The sequence below is a fragment of the Vigna umbellata genome, chromosome 2, assembly GCF_029865625.1.
Source record: "Vigna umbellata cultivar VRB3 chromosome 2, Vumbellata_1.0, whole genome shotgun sequence".
Lineage (NCBI taxonomy): Eukaryota > Viridiplantae > Streptophyta > Magnoliopsida > Fabales > Fabaceae > Vigna > Vigna umbellata.
Genome location: NC_142166.1, coordinates 51,796,101 through 51,818,352, shown reverse-complemented (window position 1 = coordinate 51,818,352; position 22,252 = coordinate 51,796,101). Strand labels below are relative to the sequence as shown.

General features: G+C 31.8%; 4 protein-coding genes across 4 annotated transcripts; 2 read left to right on the top strand and 2 right to left on the bottom strand.

Annotated features, from left to right (window-relative positions):
- The first annotated feature begins 87 nt into the window (after window positions 1-87).
- On the top strand, window positions 88-4,179 carry LOC124834954 (AT-hook motif nuclear-localized protein 10). The gene is made up of 6 exons (XM_047309788.2): window positions 88-223; window positions 786-1,320; window positions 1,844-1,893; window positions 2,792-2,923; window positions 3,216-3,377; window positions 3,539-4,179. The coding sequence occupies exons 2-6, from the start codon at window positions 822-824 to the stop codon at window positions 3,794-3,796; spliced, it is 1,101 nt and encodes a 366-aa protein (XP_047165744.1). The 5' UTR covers window positions 88-223; window positions 786-821; the 3' UTR covers window positions 3,797-4,179.
- Window positions 4,180-4,738: 559 nt separating this feature from the next.
- LOC124834950 (cysteine protease XCP2-like) lies at window positions 4,739-6,365 on the bottom strand. Its single transcript, XM_088108065.1, has 4 exons — window positions 5,877-6,365; window positions 5,448-5,683; window positions 5,225-5,365; window positions 4,739-5,115 (listed from the first exon to the last, which is right to left on the bottom strand). Exons 1-4 carry the CDS (start codon window positions 6,331-6,333, stop codon window positions 4,900-4,902), a joined length of 1,050 nt encoding a protein of 349 aa, XP_087964191.1. The 5' UTR covers window positions 6,334-6,365; the 3' UTR covers window positions 4,739-4,899.
- A 1,474-nt stretch (window positions 6,366-7,839) lies between these two features.
- Window positions 7,840-9,488, bottom strand: LOC148204282 (cysteine protease XCP2-like). Its single transcript, XM_088107443.1, has 4 exons — window positions 8,997-9,488; window positions 8,524-8,759; window positions 8,289-8,429; window positions 7,840-8,187 (listed from the first exon to the last, which is right to left on the bottom strand). Exons 1-4 carry the CDS (start codon window positions 9,445-9,447, stop codon window positions 7,972-7,974), a joined length of 1,044 nt encoding a protein of 347 aa, XP_087963569.1. The 5' UTR covers window positions 9,448-9,488; the 3' UTR covers window positions 7,840-7,971.
- A 4,372-nt stretch (window positions 9,489-13,860) lies between these two features.
- Window positions 13,861-16,185, top strand: LOC124834948 (protein CUP-SHAPED COTYLEDON 3). The gene is made up of 3 exons (XM_047309784.2): window positions 13,861-14,348; window positions 14,849-15,138; window positions 15,531-16,185. The coding sequence occupies exons 1-3, from the start codon at window positions 14,144-14,146 to the stop codon at window positions 16,131-16,133; spliced, it is 1,098 nt and encodes a 365-aa protein (XP_047165740.1). The 5' UTR covers window positions 13,861-14,143; the 3' UTR covers window positions 16,134-16,185.
- The last annotated feature ends 6,067 nt before the right edge of the window (window positions 16,186-22,252 follow it).

The following is a 22,252-nucleotide window of genomic DNA, read 5'->3' as shown; positions in this document are numbered from 1 at the left end:
CCTTTTTCAAAATACTAATTAATTAATGTTATAGCACTAGGGGCATACCAGGAAAAACATGTTTTCAGACCTATATTTAAGAATAAACTAAAAAAATATATAATAGAAAAGAAATCAAATCTATTGCGAGAAGGGAGCGCCATCGCGTTTCTATCCTAAATCTCACCATTTTCCCTGCCATAATTCTCACTCTCAGCAATTTTATTTTCCATCAAACTCATTGGTAAGTTGCACATATTTTTTTATTTTTTCCTATGTCAGCAATATTCCTCTCCAATATTTTTCTGCTTTTATTTTTTAACCCGATTGTCTCTGCAAATTAAAAAACAATTCTTTCCATCCAAAATTCAATATTTAATATAAACCACAATCTTAACCAAAATTCTCCTCCTGTAAACTCTGCAATTTCATCCAATTTCTGAAGATTTTTTTACTGTTTTGCTGGATTGTAAAATTAGGGTTTGGATTTTGTGCCTTGTTTTCCCTCTTTCCTTTGGGGTTTTGGGAGGAAGGTAAAAAATTTGCAATCCACTGCAAAATTTAAAGAGGAAAGTAAAACAATGTGTGGGTTTCATTTATGAGCAATACTTAGTTGATTTTGAAATTTGAATTTGAATTGTGTAGTTGTACTATGTAAGTAGAAAAAGGAAAGATGCCGATTGTATTGTATTGAGGGTGTAGAGAGAGGGAGGATTTATGAAGTTACCACTTATGATAAGACATACCATAATAGGATCACCCTAGGGGTTATATTAACCTGAGTTCTCACAATGTTCAAATTGCAGTTGTTGTTGTTCTTGAATCTGCACTGAGACCTAAACATGAGCATGTCGGGATCTGACATGGTGGTAACCAGGGACCAATTCTCGGTTGGGATGCACAACCCTCAATCCCAACCTCAACAACAACAACCTCAACTTCATCAAAACATGCGTATGGACTATGCTGCTGCTGATGGGGCCGCGGTTTTCGGCGCCCCTACCATCAACATCAACAACATCAACGGCGGTGAATCCTCTCCAGTGAGTGTGCCTCCGGGCTTGGGCCTGGGCCATACCCATCCCCAGGGCATGGTGGATAACTCTACTGAGACACTCAAGAGAAAGAGGGGAAGGCCCAGGAAATACGGGCCTGATGGTGGCATGGCTTTGAGCTTGAACACTACCTCTCCTCCTGGTGGGGCCTCGGTACCTGTTGGCCATTCCGGTGGGGCATTTCCGGCGGCTCCTCTCTCTGATTCTGCCTCTGCCGGAACCGGGAAGCGTAGGGGCAGACCTCGTGGTTCTGTTAACAAGAATAAGAAAACCTCAAAGTTTTCTGGTAACTGCTTTTTCCTTTGTCTTCAATTTTCCTTTCACTTTTCTTCTTGTCTGTTGTTTTATAGGATAAGCTTTACTGTTTTTTTTTCTTTAAAAACTGTATATACCTTCCGACAGCAGCATGTTTTTTTTTTGTGCTTAGTTTTATTTTTCTTCCCCCACCTTCGGAGTGTGTGTCTATGGAAGGGTATTTGCTATTATATATTTTTTATTATTTATTTATCTATATATAATCTGGGATCTATTATTCTATGATTTCCAAAATTACTCTTTTGCCCGTGTGTCATGTGCTGTTGCTGTTGTTCCCATTTGTTCGGTGCATTTTATTTTTGTTTTCCCTGAATGTGCGATTTCTCATTTTCTGGTGTACAATGCTATATTGGATATATAATTTCTATTTTAGATTGCTACTTTCTAATTTATATTTACTATTATTTTGAAGAAATTTGCTTTGTTTTGTCCAAGAAATTATGGATTAAATTTCAGTACTTGGGATGGTATTCTCTGATTGAATCTTTGTGCAGGGCCAGGAGGTTTCTTTACTCCGCATGTCATTACCGTGAAAGCTGGAGAGGTATTATCTGCTTAATCTTGGTTGAGAATTACTGCTGTGGTCTTTTATTTTTCCAGATAATTTTATTTTTTTTGTTTGTGCATTCCTGTTCAATAATTTCTGTTCCATGCCTCTTATCAGTACATTTATATTTTAATTAAAGCTTTAATCTGATGTTTGATGAATGTGGATGGCGATAGGGGTATTGATCATACGTTCCTTCTCTTGCGAACTTTATTGCCAAGTAGGAACTAACTTAGATTAGCTATTTTTGTAACTTTGTATGGATCACATAAATGGAAGATTTATATAGAAAGTGTTATTAATTGTAGTGGCAATTTGATCTTTCAAAGGAAGAAATGAATTATGTATATGATGCAAGTTGGTGAAGCACTGAAGTTAAATAAATTTTTAAGAATTTATCTTCTACGCAGTTAACTTACTATGAAATTCTTCTTTTCGAATGAACTCGGATAAACTCTAAATTTAGAGTAAACTTATATAAACTCTTGGGTCAAGTTTGAAATCAAATATAATTTTGGTCCCACTATATTTTCATATTAAGAACTTGTGTTGATGTGAATTTATATATGATTTAGACATCTATGTAGTTTTATTTTATTTAGCACTGGTGTACTATTGTATTTTATTATTGTGATTTGCTCCTTTTATTTTTTATTTTGATGCCGACATATTGAATTATTTTTGTGTTAAGAGGGTTATGTTATGTGTATATGTCATTAATAATAAAATTTAGTATTATCTTTTACATTGGGTACAAAATTCCACAAATTTAAAATAAATTCTCGAATTCGAAAACCTTGATCTGATGTATAAATGTAATTCTGTTATGACTTTTCTGGTTGTATTCTGCTGGAACTTAATATTGTGTTTTTTTAATGTATATTTTGATATTCAGGATTTGTCAGCAAGAATTATGTCAATTTCCCAGAGTGGTTCAAGAAACGTTTGCATCTTAAGTGCAAATGGATCCATATCTAATGTGACACTTCGACAGCCTGCATCGTCTGGTGGAACTGTGACTTATGAGGTTCGTCTTCAAGTCAAAATTATATATTTATAAATTATTTTGTTGCTCTAAATGCGGAGATTCTTTTGATAAATTTAGTGTGTTTCCAGTTTCGACATCCTTATTAATTGTATATGTTTTTGTGTATATCTATCAATTATTTTGATGCTCTAAATGCAGAGATTCTTTTGACAAATTTAGTGTGTTTCCAGTTTCGACATTCTTATTAGTTGTATTTGAGCTAGTTGCATGCTCATAGTGGACAAGTAGATCTGTTCTTAGTCTTTTGTATATATTTGTTATTTGTTTTCAGGGGCGATTTGAGATCTTATCACTTGGTGGTTCTTTGTTTCTTACTGAAAATGGTTCTCATGGCGGAAGGACTGGAGGCCTGAGTGTGTCCTTGTCAGGGCCAGACGGCCGCGTTTTGGGGGGTGGAGTCGCAGGCCTTTTGGTGGCTGCCTCCCCTGTTCAGGTGCGTTTTCTTTATTCATCTGTTTATGTTTTATTCATACATTGTTTAAAGAAGAAAAAATGTTCACAAGTTTATAAAAAGCTCATAATCCTTCATCTTTAAGTGCATGTTATGTGTTTGTCAGTTTGTTTGGCCTCTAAACGTGGTGTCTGCTTTTGTAGATTGTTTTGGCTAGTTTTGTTTCCGATGGCAAGCAATCCAAGTCTGCAAAGCGGATGAGGAATGTATCTGCAGCAGAAAAGGTTGCCACAGCTGGTGGCCAAAGCAGCTCACCATCAAGGGGCACTCTGAGTGAATCTTCAGGTGGGGTCGGGAGTGGGAGCCCACTAAACCAAAGCACAGGAGACTGCATCAACAATATCAACAATATCAACAGCACCACCCCAACGCCAGGCTTTTCAGGCATGCCCTGGAAGTAAACTTGACTCTTCACTCATCACTGTTTTCTGTAGTGTCACATCAGGTTCTACTCACTTGTCATGGTATTACTCATTGAAGACACCTGTTACATTAGCTTTGTGTAATGTTAGTTGGAGGATGAACATTTGAGGGATAATACATATGATCTTGTAGCTTAATTTGGTTAGATATTGCGACACATATTAGTGTATGTGCTCTTGGGTGATTCTCGAGATTCTGGCAGAATGTAGTTGTGTTCTAGGACCATCGTGTAGGATCATGATTAGATAGCGGAGACTTTCTCATCTGTTTTATTGGAATTTGTTGTCGGTCCATGTGTCCAAACTTTCTCCTGTTGCCCAGTTGTTTGGTGGTAATAATACTTAATCTAGTTAGTCTCTCACCCTATCTATCTATCTATCTCCGTAATTTTATGATCATTATTATTAGGCTGTTATATTGTTTTTATACTATTTCCTATTCTGTTTACATCAGTCATGATCGACAAACATTTTCCTGCATAACATCATTAAAACTAAGGCCGTTTGTTTAACCTTTTAAAATGGGCAATTTCAAGTTGTGTAAAAGTATTTTTTTAGAGATTTTATAGAAAATATAAAAGAATTTTCGTTTGGAAAATTAAAAAATATATATATTTTATTTTGAAAGCATTGATTTTTTTTCACTATTCACAAAATTTGTTCGAAATAATCTGAAATATGATTTTTTTTTTCAAGTATAAGATTTTGTAATGTAATAAATGTCAGAACAAAGGGGTCTTCATTGTTTAGATCGATATTGCATTTGTAGTAGTATGATCTATTATGACATGACAAAGGTGTAAACTTCATTTACACCTTTATAAAACTTCAGACATTTGTAGCAACTTTTCATCCAAAAAAGGAATAACGAAAAGCTATATTAATGGATGACATGGAAAAGGCTACATTCGCTCAAGGAAATAATGTAAAGATTAAATCATTTTATTATCACATAGAAATCGTTACACTGTTTGATTGTTTCTATGGACAAGCTGAAATAAGCAGACACTGAGAATGGATTAGTAGATGGAAACAAATTGAGACACGAGTGGAGTAAGCTATTAAGGAAATGTTCTTTTATGTTATTTCTTCTTGGTAGGATAAGAAGCCATCTTATAGATTCCGCAGATTCCTTCAGGTTTTCCGATGTTTCTCTTCATTCTTATGTACCCTTTTTCTCCCCACTTAGATCCCCATGAATTTTTCACGATGATATAATCCACTCCTTTTGAAGTTCCGTATCCAACAGCTGCCACTCCGTGATCTAAGTCACTTCCGCAATGTCCATCAAAAACACCCTGAATACAGCAATCAATTAAACTCAGTTTATTAAAACTAGTTTCTTCTATAAGAAAAAAGTAGTCATATTTGCCATCATAGTAACACTTGGTTTATAATTTAACGTACCCCACTGTAAAACTGGAAATCTCTGCTTGAAGCCTCTATGGCCACACTGAGGGGTTGGTTCGCAAGAGCCTTCAATAGGCTCTGTTCATTGTTTTGTGGGACGTCATGGTACCCGCTAATTGTGACAACTTCAGTTTCTTCCTGGTGATGGAACAGGTGAAAGACTTTTAGCTTATCTATCTGATAGCGATGTTACTTTAAACTTGAATTTTGTTTAGGTTACCTTTGTCATCTCGCAAGTACCCTCCTCCATAATGTAAGGATAGTCTTCCTCTTTATGGAGTCCACCGTTTTCTACTATAAAAGAGAATGCATAATCCATGAGCCCCCCATTGCAACCACTGTTGTAAGTTCTGTCACAGTCAATCAATTCTTGCTCAGACAAAGATGTCAAATTTCCCGTCACAAGTTGGTTTATTCCTTCAACCGCTGCAACAGTGGAAAATGCCCAGCAGCTACCTGCAACAATCAACATGGTAATTAACCATGTCATTAATGGCTAGATGATATCATATAGAGCTGTTAATCTCTATTTGACACGGAATCATGTTTCTTATATTATTGTGTCACAGATAAAAGCTAGAATCACAAACAATATAATAATTTCTTGAGTAGGACCATGAATCATAATTACGATTATGTATATACTTACCACATGAACCTTGGTTCTTGACTTGCGTTACAGCACCCTTCTTTCTCCAATCAACTGATTTTGGCAATTCAACATCCTTGTAAGTGAATTCTTGTTGGGATTCTCTCCTTCTAGAGTAGTCAACCTTAAGCCCTAGATATTTGTTCTTGAACTCTTGGTGGCTCAAATCAGCAAACTCGTTCAACCCAAGCCAGTAGTTGCTGATCACGTTGTTTCTCTCATCTATGTGCTTTAAGTTGTCTTTGAAAATGTCGAACCTCAGCAGCTTCTCCTCAATGCTCTCGTAAATCTTGCCGTACCTAGACATCCACGATTCAAAGAGTTCAATGAGCTTATCCATGGAGTTTAAGTCCTCCGATGAGTACCCCACAATGGAGAAATCGCGTCCAAAAGCCAAAGATGAGAACAGGTAGAAGGAACAGGCAAGGAGAAGTAACTTAGAGGAGGAGAAAGCCATGGCTATGGCTGTTGAAGAATGTGAATAGGTAAGGGATGAAGAAGAATAGGAAAGAGAGCCTTATATATATAGGTTTTGTGCTTTAGATTTTGGAATTGTTATGAGTAGTATGCTTCAAGCATGCACGTTCTTTTGACGTGGCTTTACATCAAAGCATAATAATACTATATCACATGCCGTAATTTCGGTGCAGTAGGAGAACTTATTCGGATACTATATATTTTACTTATGTTTCGGACCAACTAGATTAATGCAAGACAAAGGCTTCAAACATTGATTGAACACATATGTCAATAATATATATATGTATATATTTCTGGTGAAAGGTTAAAAAACGTGTTAGAAGGATTACTTGGTTGAGATTTCTCTTTGAAAGAACAACAACTGTATTTATTAATTTTCCATAAAGAAAAGTTGAAAGAAAACAATATCTGCACTCGGGTGATTCAAGAGATTTTGAGGCATGAGATGGTGGAAACGTTTTCATCGGGTTCATGAAATTTGTAATCGATTCTTAAGTTGAAAGTTTTTCCTTAATATCCTAGTTGTTTCGGTGGTAATAATACCTAATCTATTTAGTCTTCACTCTACCTTCACAATCTTATGAAGATTAATATTAATTACATTAAATTAGTCGAGGTTTGTTGGTCGAAGTAGAGTAGCAGGAATTCTTCATTCTATTTCTTATTCTATTAAATTAATTAGATTGTGAATCACATTCTGCAAATTATGAAAACTAAAACTGATCTTTAAGCATTTCGACAACGTAATTTTAAAGTTGTGTAAAAAATTTATTTACTTATTTATAAATATAATACACAGTTTTCTATAACAATTACTTTTTTTAAAAAAAAAAAAATTAATCGTTATCTTCTAGAAGTTATTCGAAGTAATTGTTTAAAATAATTAGAAATATAGTTCTTTTTAATGTTTTGGTGTTTTCCAAATTTTAAACAAATAGTAAAAATATTAAAATTAATCCATGTATAACAAATGCTAAAACTATGGATTTTTTTTTCACTCATACTTCTGTTATTGTAATTATTTATATTTTGAATATCAATTATCAGTGTCTTCTTAAACAAATATAATAAAAAGGCTATGCTTTTTTTAATTAAATAATTTGATAAATGTTAAAACAACGGCTTTTGTTTCTCATAATCATGTTATCGATACCATATTATCAGGGTAGATAGAGTAATAGAGAAGTCTTTTAGGATTTGGTCTGATATCGTGTTAAAATTTTGGGTGCATAGAAAATTTCACAATACAGAATAATGTTATATTTTTTTCTTTTAATTATAGCGTATGAAACTATTTTTCTAAGACAACCCTAGACGAAAGGTGTGCTGTGTTCTTGTCATGGTGATCATATATATGTGTGTGTGCTCTCATTACACTACTTTAAATTAGAGTGGTAACTGTGGTCTGAGTTCTGCATCTTTCGGTTTTGGAAAGGAAACATAGAAGAATGAAGAAGGAAAAATCCCTGAAGATTTAAGGGAATAACGAGAAGAGTTAACGAAATTTTTATTATCAGTATGTGGGAAAAGTTACATTGTTTTCAAGGAAAAGCTGAAACAGGTAGAATGAAGGAAAGAAATTGAGACACAACAATGGGGTAAGCATAGATGAATCTTATTTCTTCTTAGTGGGATAAGAAGCCATCTTGTAGATTCCACAGATTCCCTCAGGTTTTCCAATGTTTCTCTTCATTCTAATGTATCCTTTTTCTCCCCACTTAGAACCCCATGAATTCTTCACAATGATATAGTCCACACCTTTCGCAGTTCCGTATCCAACAGCTGCTACACCATGATCTAGGTCACTTCCGCAGTGTCCATCGAAAACACCCTACGTTAATTTTAAACAAAAAAAAAAAACATGTTTTAGTTGAAACCAGTTTCTCTGATAAAAATAACCACGTTTTTGTAGTAGTTTATAGTAAAACATACCCCGCTGTAAAATTGGAAATCTCTTCCTGAAGCGTCTATGGCCACACTGAGGGGTTGGTTTGCAAGAGCCTTCAATAGGCTCTGTTCATTGTTCTGTGGCACGTCATGGTACCCGCTAATAGTAACAACTTCAGTTTCTTCCTGTGGAACAACCGATCGAAAATATGTTAATGGGCAAGTTTAACATCCTATGACGGTGCTAGGTTAGGTTAGAGTTGATGTTTGCTTAGACTACCTTTGTCATCTCGCAGGTACCTTCCTCCATGATGTATGGGTAGTCTTCCTCTTTGTGGAGTCCACCGTTTTCTACTATAAAGGAGAATGCGTAGTCCATGAGACCCCCATTGCAACCATTGTTGTAAGTTCTGTCACAGTCAATCAACTCTTGCTCAGACAATGATGTCAAATTTCCGGTCACAATCTGGTTTATTCCCTCAACTGCTACAACAGTGGAAAATGCCCAGCAGCTACCTGAAACAATAATCAACAATTAATTATGAACAAAGGACCATGATGTTCGTAATACTGAAAATACCTGGGTGGTGGTTCCATATTTGTCAAGACAAGTTCTGACGTACTATTTTAGGGTTTGAATTTGAATTTAACTCAATCAAGTTCTTATAACGTTTATACACAGTATTTTATCTAAGAAACGAAGTCTTTCTACAAAGATCATTGAACAATGTTTGGCATAACAGATATACTTACCACATGAACCTTGGTTCTTGACTTGTGTTACAGCACCCTTCTTTCTCCAATCCACTGACTTTGGCAATTCGACATCTTTGTAAGTGAACTCTTCTGGAGATTCACTCTTTCTAGAGTAGTCAACCTTAAGACCAAGATACTTGTTCTTAAACTCTTGGTGGCTCAAATCAGCAAACTCGGTCAACCCAAGCCAGTAGCTGCTGGTCACCTTGTTCCTCTCATCTATGTGCTTTAGGTTATCCTTGAAAATCTCAAACCTAAGCAGCTTCTCCTCAATGCTCTCGTAGATTTTGCCGTGTCTTGACATCCACGATTCAAAGAGTTCAATGAGCTTGTCCATGGACTTTAAGTCCTCAGATGAATAGCCCACAATGGAGAAATCCCGGCCAAAAGATAAGGAAGCAAGTAGGCAGAAGGAAGCAAGAAGAAGTAGCTTGGAGGAGAAAGCCATGGCTAGAGTTGTTGAAGTGTGAGTATGAGAGAAAAGGGATGAAGAAGAATGGGAAAACAGAGGATATATATATATATATATATATAGGTTGTGTGATGATACTTTGAAGTAAAGTCTGTTGGGAGTGTTATTGCAGGGCACACTGAGTAGTAGTAGTAGTCTTCAAGTATATTTTTCTTGCTGCCTTTACATCAAAGCATAATACTAAGTCATATGCCTTTGATTATTCATATATAAATGTGGCATAAGATTGTGTATGGAAGAGTTCCTTTTACAGGAGCAGGAGAACCTTCACATGTAGAATGATTTTTTATACGCCAAGAATACTTTTATTTTCATGAAGATAGCTAAAGTAATTGCATATTATTTAGTTATAACTAATATTTATTATATGAAAAGTCGGTTTCAAGTATGGTAGTCTTGGATTTTGCTTTGAGCATAAACTAGGTTATGATAAGCTTCTATATTATGTAAAAATATACTTTTACCCACATAATTCTTTTTTATTTATTTGATTTTTTTTATATTTTACTTTTTTTAAAAAAAATAATTACAAAAATTCACTCTTTATAATTTTTTAACTCTTATTAAATATAAATGTGTGATAATCTATTATTATTTTTATTTTTTAAGACTCATAACGGTTATGATGTTAAACTTGTTCGATACAATTTGATCATTCTACATAAAACGAAATTACAAAATTGATTTGAAGAGATCCTTAAGATGCTGGTTATTGTAATAAATTAAATCCCTCGAGTGCTCCATACTAAAAAAAATCGAACATGTGATTTGTGTAATTGAGAGTATAAATAGTCAAGTTAGATAACACTTTAAGTTTGACCTAAATTGCAAGTCTTTTTAAAGGTTTGATGGGTACAAATATTTGACTTAAATATAAGTCTATTACAAGTCTATTTTAACTTTAAAATTATAAAAATACTAATTAACACATTACCATATATATATATATATATATATATATATATATATATATATATTATATTGTTATTTATATGAACAGATTGACATATTATTCTAAAAAGATTTTCTAAAAAACACAACTTTTAATTTTCTTTTATTAAAATTTGGTTTATAAACCACCTTCCTTTTTTGTAGAAAACCCATGTGATAGTTTTTCTTTTTAAAAGGAAATTTTTTTAATTATATATAAATTTTAATCCAAAATTTTAAAATAATAAGTTTATATATATATATATATATATATATATATATATATTATAGAATATTTATTTTTATCTAATATAAAAATTTAAATAATTTATTATTCACGTTACACCAAACTTAACTAAATCATAGAAGTAACTTTTAGGAAATTCTTTCTTTGAAAAAAAAATGGCATATATTCTAAGAGTAAATAGTATACACTGACATTTAATGACATATTACATTATATCACCGAATTTATCTTTATTATGTATGCCATTTTATTGATTTCTTATAACTGGATCCTGTGTGGGTGCCGCTACAGTTTCTATATTGGAATTTAATTCGAATATAAAGAAAAGAAAAAAGAAATAAGACGTTAAAACGAGTGTTATGTGAGGAAATTTTTGCTTGTTGTGGAATATTATGTGAAATGTATATAAAGGAAAGAGAGAAAAATTAAATTAAAATTATGAGAAAAGAGAATTTTTTATTTTTTAAATGTGGTCAATACCTAAGCTTGTGTTTTTGTCCGTCTGCAGTATTTGTCCTTGTTATTATTGCTCTTTTATTATGTATGGTTCCTGTCAATACGGCCCAAGCTATGATAACAGAGAGTACGTACAGCGTACGTACATGTAGTTCATACGCTAACTTGTTGCATATCCTAAGTCCTAACGGTTACCCATTATTGTATATAGCCGTACCAAATTATTTCCTTTTTTTTCTATATAAATTTCTCACGTTCAAATTTTTCTATCCATTTAAAACGTTCCAAAATAAATTCTCAACATTCCTTACTAATTCTTATTTTTCCTCAAGAAGTCTAAAAAAAATCTTGTAATCATAATGCAATTCTTAAATTAAATGTTATTTAAATATCACTTTTTGAAATGTTTTTGTCTTTTAGTATAAATTTGAGACGGATACGTTTATGCATGCATAGAAACAAACCATGCTAAGAAATCAAATGATTCAATTGGCATTTCATTCTTATATTTGTTTGTTTTTTCTTTTTATCTTTATATATATTTATTTAATTTAATCTTTATTTTTTTAAATTGTAAAAAAGACTTAAGCTAACTTATTTTCTTAAATTAACAATTCGAAAGTGTAACATATTTAAAAATTAAGTATGATACATGTCCAAATTTTAAATATTTTTTACTTTGAAAATATAATGTGTTAGATGACATATAGATTTTAATATATATATTTATATTTTGACACTTGACACACCAATTTAACAGAAAAGATAACGTTGAGCTTTTTTTATATAAAATACAGACTCAATTATAATATAATAAAAGACAAATATAAGAACAAAAAGAATAAAAAACTAAATTATTAATTAAATATAAAAAAAATTATATATCTCGGTATCCTTCTACACTTCTTTAGACAGTTCTTTAAGGGTGAAATGAAGAGAGAGAGAAAAGTGTTGTGGTAATAGAAATATATTAAGAATAAAGGATCCTCTAAAATGGATGCGATGAAACCCTAGTAATAGATGATGGTAAGAAAAGTGGAAAAGGGTAAGGTTGAAAAGTTATGAATGAAAAATAATGAAGGGGAATTGCAGTGTTTGGAAAGCACCATAAATATTAGTGTATGGCAGGTGAAGATAGTGAGCAGTGTGGAGTGAGGAAGAAGGCATTGCAATCTGGTATGCCATACCCACATCACAGAGAGGGTGGGGATGTGTGCATATGGCATTGCAAGATAGAAAATAATACAATATGATGAGAAAGAAAGAGAAGAAGCAAAAGAAGGTGAGATATTATGAAAATTCAGCACAGAGAAGGTCCAGGAGCTAAGAACATAGGCTTATGTAACCTACACATACTGTAGCCTATGGCGTATTGGATTCTCGTTCTGCTGTTATCTTTTACTTGGCCAACTCACTAAGATCTAACCTCTACGCACATGCACATGCATCTGCACCTGCTCTCAGCTCCTCCCTGCACCATTCAAAATGTTCATGCCATGCTTCTGTTTCTTATTATTATTACTTAATTTCTATTATCTTTCACTTACACGTGCGTTCTATGTTTTGTTTCAATTAATGACAATTCAGTATTGCACCTCTCTCTGCTCAGCTACACCACACTGCTGCATTCTATTTTTACTGTTACAGTTTACTACTCACTAGCTACCTATAACTCTACCTACGTCATCAGGGAGTACCTATTTCCTATTTCCTATTTGGTGCCAACCACAATCATTTACTCTCTCACTAATCATATTTAATTCTTTCAGCTTCTGTCTTCATACTTTAATTTAACCAACTGCTCCTTCAATGTAATTTTATGCAAACCAGTTCGACCTTTTTCGCTTCAAAACCTGCTTCTTCAAGAACCACAACACACAATTTCATTCTCTTCATCAACCACGATCGTTTAAATGATTCGTAAAAAACGTTACAGTTTCCAAAGTTGCCAGTTTCTTGGTGACAAGAGGAAAAAAAGATCACAAGTCGTGAAGACAATAATAGGTGATGTGATGTGATGTGATGAGATAATCGCTGTTGTGAGGCCATGTGGTTTTATCTTATCTTTTCTTTCTCGGTTCAAACTCTGACGCTGCAATTCAATCCCTTTTCTTTTCCACAAACCGAAGAAATTAATTAAACTGTGCACTGGCCTTGAACTTAATGCAGTCACCCTTAAACAATCAGCTTCGAAACCATGCACTTTATTTATGGTTTTGTTAACGTTAGCCGATGGTTTTTACTAGAAAAAATTGTCTGTATTACAGTTCTTTACGTGATGAAAACTTTCCCATGGAAAAAGTTGTTTAGAAACTTCAAAATCAACTTTCAAAGAATGCTGTTATCAGAACCATTTTATGGAATTCGTGTTTAACTTACCTCCAACAAAAATTTCAAAAAACTTACCTCCAATAAATGTAGTTAAACAACCTTATCTTAATTGGACCACTGCAATCAAGAACGAGCATCCAACTTTAGCTCTATTTTATAACATTAACTATATATTTGATTTCATTTTCGATCGAGAAACTGTTTTTTTTTTATTATTTCAATACTGAACGACAAATTTGACTATACAGTAATAATGACAATGAGTTTTAAAAACAAACCGTATACATTTATGTATTTTATTTTTTTACAATAATTCTTGATCATAATATCCAACTATTTTATGTTCTCCTTACCTATTCCCGTTATTATAAAAGCAATTTCTCTTTGTAACAATCATCGTAACGATTACCTTAGTTTTGGTTCACTAAATACTATAGTTTGTAGCTATCCTCTCCGGTTTTTAACTGATTTACTCTATGGAAAATTTTGATTCTGTACTGTATGTCCACGTTTAGGTTCATACGTATACCTGTTCACCTGTTGGTTTCGATCTACTCCTCCCCTCGTTTTCAGTAACATTCATTATATATCTCACTCCAATCCCTTTTCCTCATCACTATTTCCTGTTCTTAAAGCCAGTTATCGCTTGAGTCTTTCACTTTTCTTTGCATAAAAAAGAAAAAGCCTGAGTGGATTTTTGAGGAGGACATGCTGGCAATGGAAGAGGTACTGTGTGAACTCAGTGATCACGAAAAGAGAAACGAGCAAGGTCTGCCACCGGGTTTCAGGTTTCACCCCACTGATGAAGAACTTATAACCTTTTACCTCGCTTCAAAAGTCTTCAATGGCTGCTTCACCACCGTCAAGTTTGCCGAGGTTGATCTCAATAGATGCGAGCCTTGGGAACTTCCAGGTATATATTCTTCTGCCCAAACCCTCACAACAAGGGTGTGCATGCTCAGTTTCATGATGACAGTAGATACTATTTTTAAGCCTGCTCAGAGACAGATTAAAAGAGTTTTAGTCATTAGGTATATATGTATGTTATATTATATATCCTATTATATCAGTTACAGTCAGTTCCTGCTGGATTCGGCCTCATATTTAGGTTAATTCGTGAAAACTAAGATTATATTGTGGGCTATCCACTAGCATGTCACCTCAAATTTCTAATGGCGTCATCAACTTCCCATCTTTGGATCTTCTTCTTGTTTTTCCTGTTCCTAATGATTTGTTTGTGCCGAACGATCGAGAGTGGACAGCTATATAACTCCAACAAAGTTTGAACAAAATTTAAGCAATTTCATATAATAGGTATATATTATTGTTGGATGATGTTATAGATGGATGTTTTCCATGGTGTGTGTGGTGTACATGTATTGAATATTGATGTGAGAAAAGTTATGGAAGCAGATGTGGCGAAGATGGGAGAGAGAGAGTGGTATCTGTTCAGCTTGAGGGACAGAAAATACCCTACTGGACTGAGAACAAACAGGGCCACAGGAGCTGGGTACTGGAAAGCCACCGGGAAGGACAAGGAAGTGTTCAGTGCATCAAGTGGAACCCTACTTGGGATGAAGAAGACCCTTGTTTTTTACAAAGGAAGGGCCCCTCGTGGAGAAAAGACCAAATGGGTCATGCATGAGTACCGTTTGGACGGTGACTTTTCCCTTCCTCACCCTCACCCTCATCACGTCTCAAAGGTACCACTCCTCAATTATTATTCTATTTTTCTTCATTTCATATTTAATGTTTCATCTTCTCTAATAACATCTCATTAATACATATTTAAAATTTCAATCTTGTTTCAACAATGGTGGTGAATGCCGAATCGATAGCACGTGCGCCGTGCGAATCAAGTTACCTCCCATTCCTACTCCCTCCTAAACTTTTTGTCTGCTTCTGGGTTGACCCACCTACGTCTACAGCATGCCATCATGTCTTTTCCTTTTCACCAACCAAACATCACCCTTTTCACCTCCCTCCATGATTTTTTTATTATTAACCTTTTCGGTGGTTCTTTTGATACGATCGATCCATTAGCTGTTTAATCAATGCATGTTGATCCTAGTTCCAATGTTTCTTATTTTCACAGGAGGAGTGGGTGATATGCAGGATATTTCATAAATCCGGGGAAAAGAGAACTCCATTGCTCCAAAACCAAGGACAAGGACATTCGGATGCTTCTTCTTCTCCAACAAAAAGTTCTTTACCTCCTTTACTTCCCAGCCCAGCTTCCTTTCCGTTGGAACTACAAGACCAAAATCACCTCTCTCATTCTCACCCTTATCTTTTCCCATTGCATGCATCACCGCAACTCGCTAACACCAGAAACCATCCATCATTTTCTGACCTATTCTTCAAGCCCTCGCCCCTCTCACAGCAACAAAACTGCATCCTCAAGGAAAAAACAGCTCCAAAAGTAATCAAAACGGAGGAGGCTACAGCATTGTATCAGTACCATTTACTGGGTGACAGTGACAACCTGCGGTTAAACCAAAACCTAAGTGATTTCCCAAACCCTTTCGCTGATGTTGAGGTGGATGGTGCTGGGCTGATGGCATTCGCAGGAGGTCCAAACGGTGAAGTTAGGGACATGTCCCCTTCGACAGCCTTCAAAAGGGTGGTAGGGTTGCAGCAGCTCATAGATGCTGCTCATATCGGAATAGATTCTTGGCCCCTGGCCCAGCATGTTTAAAATGTGTCTGTAATATATATTTATTCACAAATATTTACTGCTCTATTATATATACAGACGCCTGAGATCCGCTGCTACCTTATGTATTTGCGTAACATATATTAATTAAATGACTGCTTGTATTGGATACATGCCTATGTCAAGCTAGATCTTCTACTAGATTTGTTGCATTCCGTGACTACAACCTCAGACACGGACAAGATGGATCTGTAACACATTCTCGGACCTCTGATCCACCATTCCTTGTACGTCATCCGTTTTTACATGGATTTACCGTTACATTAACTTTTATTATTATAGGTATGTTATTCAAATCATTCTGAGTATGCCCTTATAAATTCATTTTTATCAACACAAAAAGACCAACAAGTAAAACAATTTCAAAGCTTAGATTTTTTTTTAATTATTAGTGCATAAATCTTGCCATTTTACAAATTAAATTAAGAAATTTCCAAGTTTTATCAGCTCATGCAAACTAATGCTATTTCTGAACATATCCTTGTTTTCAGACATATGAAGAGTTAACTTTAACCTTCCATGCAAGTTTGCTAAACTAGTGAAACCTCGTTCTCCACACCGGGTGCCATTTTGAAGGAATCTTGCTTCGTGATGTTCAGGCTAACCATAAATCTACCGTGCGCATTAAAGGATATACTCAATCAACCTATGTGTTCGTTTATAGACATATCGTCACTAAATTCAATGAAGTAATAAAACTATAAAACTATGATTAATTAATCCGAGACATGAAGAAAGTAACGTAAGAACTATATCAACAGAACGGAAAAACCACAGTTCTGACATTCCAGCATCACCCACTACGAATAATACAACCCCAACACTTTATATAACACAATGAGATAAGGAAAGAAAGAAATATATATGATGAAATGAGTTATGTGAGACAAAACAAAAGAGAGAACGATGTTACTATTGTAAAATTTTATGAATAATATAACTCGAAATTTTTAATGATTATGATGTTTTTGTTAAGGGCAATAGAAGCAGGAACAGCAATGATGGCAGTAGCCCAGTGGCAGTGAGAGGGTGTCTACTCAGCAGTCATGATCAATTTCACTGTTTCTTCTTTTCAGTACTGCCAATATTTATATACATTTCCTTTTCTTTCCTTGTAGCAGTTCTAGTTTCCACATCGTAAATGGCATAGCAGATCTGAGTTCTACCTACCGGTGGAGACTCCGGACAAGAACCTTTGTGTATGTAAAAATGTACATTTTCTACATGAATTTATTTCTCCTTTTTTCTTTTACAATTGATAGTTCTGCAAAAAAGAAATCACAAAATGCTGAGATGTATGGCCCATTGACAGGGTTTTTTTAGGACAAAAAGTGTTACATACATGACATACACTCCTTCCTGCCTTGCAATGCAATAATGCATCTTTAATTTTTTCCGGAAAAAGATACCATAATTCTTTAGAGCATAAACTTTCATCCATATTCATTAAAAAAAATTAATAATTTTTTCTTTTAGGTTTACTTCATTTGTCTTAAAGGGATGGACTTTAAATTTATCTTCATTTTATAGCTAATAATTATATATTATAAATTAAATTTATTTATAGTCGGAGATCTTCTTTATTTTCCTTGTATTTAAATATTTTTTTTTAATGTGAAAGTAGACATTATTAAATAGACAGGTAATAATTCCATAATAAGTGAAATCATATATGTTCATCAAATAACAAATTATTTTAAGATAAATTTCAAATAATTTTGATATTATATTAAAGGAATACATTTTAATCTTAATACAATTTTACAAAATTAGTTGTAAAGTGACTTTTACAAAGAGACTTATATCATATTAAGAATGAGACTTTAAGTTTAATTCATCCTCACAAAACCGGTTTACCCAAAAAAAAAAGAAATATCACTAGGATAGGCTCTAACCTAGCTCTGATATCATATTAAGGAGACTTTAAGCCTAACTCATCCTCATAAAACCGGTTTGTAAGCTGAGGTTTGCACCCCATTTATATATTATAATTTTGCCTTATCTCTAGTCAATGTGTGACTTTCGACACATTTCATTTATATATAATTTAAATTACCTTTAGTAGATATAAGATCTTCAAATAATTTGAAAGTTTTTATTTAAGACACAAGTTAAAAAACAATATTTTCTCGCAATAATATCTTTTCTTTTATTTCAATGAACTTCATATTAATACATGCGATAAAATTCTCATTAAATTGGAATATATCACTAAAATAAAATTCATTAGTTTATATTGAATCGATTCTTTATCTAATGTCACTAGTTATCAATATAGATATAATAAGGTTTCACAAAATATATTAGCGAACCACTGATTCATTTTAAAAGTTTGCAAATTTGTGTTTTATTTTGTAAAAGTACAATCATATTAGAGACAAAGAGACTCAATTTTCATAATTAAATATCTAAAACTCTTAAAACACCTATAAGCACACAGATGAATGGCACTTAATGAAAACTAAATTACTTATTAACACTGTTAATTAATAAGCTATTGCTCTTGCTTGTATGAAACATATTTTTTAATTTAATATATATATAACGTATGGAACCATGAATCTAAACCGATGAAGTGGTTTATTAGGTCCATTTTTAAATGGGTCGGGTTAAAGAGACTTAAGTGCAGACTTAAAACAAGTTCATCCATTAAACCCATATACCCAATTACAGCATATTCATTGACAGAAGAACAAAATGTTATCATATTAGATTTACAAAAGTTAATTCAGTTTAATTGCAAATAACTTTTACTCAAATAATCATTTGTAATCATTTCATTTTTACTAACATCAAGATAATTGAATCTGCTAATTTCCCGTTCAATGTATATTACTAAAAATAGCAGAAGAAAAGGATTGTGTTACAAATCCAAAGTTGAAAATTTGTAACTTTTTTTATTCACCCACTTCCTCTGTGTAAATTATGAATTACAAGTCGTATAAAAAGTATATAAATAAATTGTTTTTTGTGTTTTATTGTTACAAATTTAAACCGTTGATCTTCTGAGCCATTTGTTTTCTTTTAAAATTATTATTTAATTTTATCAAACTTAATTTATATTATAATAATTAGTTGATTTTTAGAAAATATATTCCATTGTTCCAATACTTAAATATAGAATAAGAGGGGGAAAAAAAAGAGAGTTGAAAAATAGTGCATGTGAATTGGGCGAGACATGAAGCATATGGATAATGCATGGCACATGGAGAAAGGACCTACCATTGTTGTGAAGAAGAGTTTTGTCATTATAAGATTCTCCATTCCACCTTTCAACTTTGAATCACCAATTCATTTCAAATTATTACAATTTTCAAAAATTGCTTCCTTTTCCCTATTTCTTCTCTATCTTCCCATTTTAAACATTTTAATTTATCTGCAATATATTTGTCATGATAAGAATTAGATTGTAGTAAGTGATATTTATTGTTCAATGGGGTAGTGTATTTTTAAAAAAACTTAATTTTAAAACATGAATTATTTTATTTGAAAATTATATAAAATTTTAACGACTCATGTTTAAATTTTTTTAAACTTACTTACAACTAATAAAATAAAATATTATAAAATTGATAAACACAATAAATGGTTTCAATATATAAATATATAATACTAATATAATTATTAAAAAAACCATAATAATAAAATATATCTAAAATAATTAAGAAAAACTATTAAGAAATAATATATATATAAGGATTTAATAATAATAATAATAGTAATAGTAATTTTTATAATAATAGTAATAATAATAATAAAATATTAATAATAATATTATTGAGAGATGGATATTAAAGTAATATGTTGAAAGTATTAAAATAAATTGGTAAATGGGTTGTAAAGTAATTTCAGTAGTATTCTATGAAAAGACAAAAAACCCTAATTTTTCTGTACGTGTCAAATAAAGAGGATGGGTAGAATTGTATGTTCGACTGTAATTAGTGTTTATATCCCTGTTGTCAATTCTAATTCTAATAATAATAATAATAATAACAATAGCAATTGTACCACTAATATTAATTGAAATAATAACCCTAAAAATTAATAATGATAATAATTTTAATAATACTAATACTAATAATAAGAATAAAAGTAATCATAATAATAATTTTATTAATAGTACTAATACTAATTATAATGTTAATTAAAAGAACTATAGTAATTCTAATAATAATAATACTAACAATACTAATAATAATAGTAATAATAATAATAATAATAATAATAGAAATAATAATAATAATGCTAATACCAATAATAATAACAGTAATCCCACTAATACCAATAATACAATCAATAATAATAGTAGTAATAATTCTAATACTAATAATAATAGAAAAAATAACACTAATAACAACAATGCTAATAATAATAAAAATAACAACAACAATACTAATATTAATACTACTACTACTAATAATTATTATTATAATAATACTACTATTTCTAATACTAATCCTAATTAAAATAATAATAATAATAATAGAAATATTAATAATACTAATAATAATAATAGTTTTACCAATACTACTAATACTAACATTAATGTTAATTAAAATAATGATAATTATACTAATACTAACCATACTAATAATATTTATAATAATAATTGTAGTAGTAATAAGAATAATAATAATAGTAATAATATTATTTAATAATAATAATAATATATAATATTAATAATACTATTATTATTAATGATAATATATAATAATTTTTATAATAATATTTATTATAATAGTAATAGTAGTAATATTTATAATAATATTATTGAGATATGGGTATTAAAGTAATCTGTTGAGGGTATTAAAGTAAATTGGGACAAGGGTTAAAGTAGATAAGATAGTAGATTTGGAGAAGACTTACAAGTGTTTTTGGATTCAAAATCTTAAAAGATGTTGTCACGTGCGCATTGCTACCAAAATGTTTTAGTTGGAATGATTTTATTTTATGTCTTTTCTAATTAATGATTGAAGTTTTCAAAATAGATAAACAAAATATATATATATAGATATATATATATATATATATATATATATATATATATAACGTTTTTTTTAGTAATTTATTTTTCTTTTCAACTTTTAAAATTATTTATTTATCTCCCACGATCCATTTTAAATCTTACTACTTATTTTTAATCTTATTCATGAATGAGTCCACGTGCTATAAATTGTGCTATAGAATAAAATAGTTTTCTTCAACATGTCAAAAAGAGTGAATATAAAAAAATTAAGTATTTAGTCAATATATTATTAAATAATAATATGATTACAATTTCCAGATAATCAAAATATTTTTATTACAAAAATAAATATTTTGAAATAAATTAAAAAAACTTATGCTTTATTTCAATTCAGAAGAGAGTGAAAAAAAATTGAACAGACTGAAAAGTTGAATGCTTTAAATTAAAAAAGAGAGTAGGAAAACAAAGAAAAATAACGAAAGGTGAATATGTAATTAGATAGTGATATGGTTATTGGATTTAATTTATTTTTCGTTCGTATATTTGTATTTATGTTCGTATATTTATATTCTCTTTTTATATTTATATTTTATTTTTATATTATTTTTAAACAATTATATATATCAATTGTACTCTCTCCCATGAAATAATATACACAATTTTCATCCTTTCTTTTCTCGTAACATGGTATCAGAAGAAAATTAATTCTTGTTCACGTTCTTCCACAACCAATTCTATTACTGTCAAGATCTTCATCTTCTACCTTTTGTTCTTGGTCTTCCTACAATTTCTTCTCCTTCTATGGCTACTCCCTCTGTTACTCTCGCATCGTTATGTTTTATGTTTTGACTTTGCTTTCTAGGGTTTTCAATGAGAAATGCTTTAATTACTCGTAACCCTGGATTGATTTTTTAGGAATCTGGAGAAGTTTCTGGAGATTCGGGTTGTGAAATTTTTTGTCCAATTTGAGGTTGTAAAATTTAATGGCTTCTACAGTTGTTCCTTCTTCTACTAATTCTCAGGCGCAACCACATTCCTCAACTCTAGGACTTTCTCAAGAGCAAATTCATGGTCTATTGACACTTCTTTCTCAATCTAATCTCACAGTCACACATTCTACCGATCTAGTAGTTCT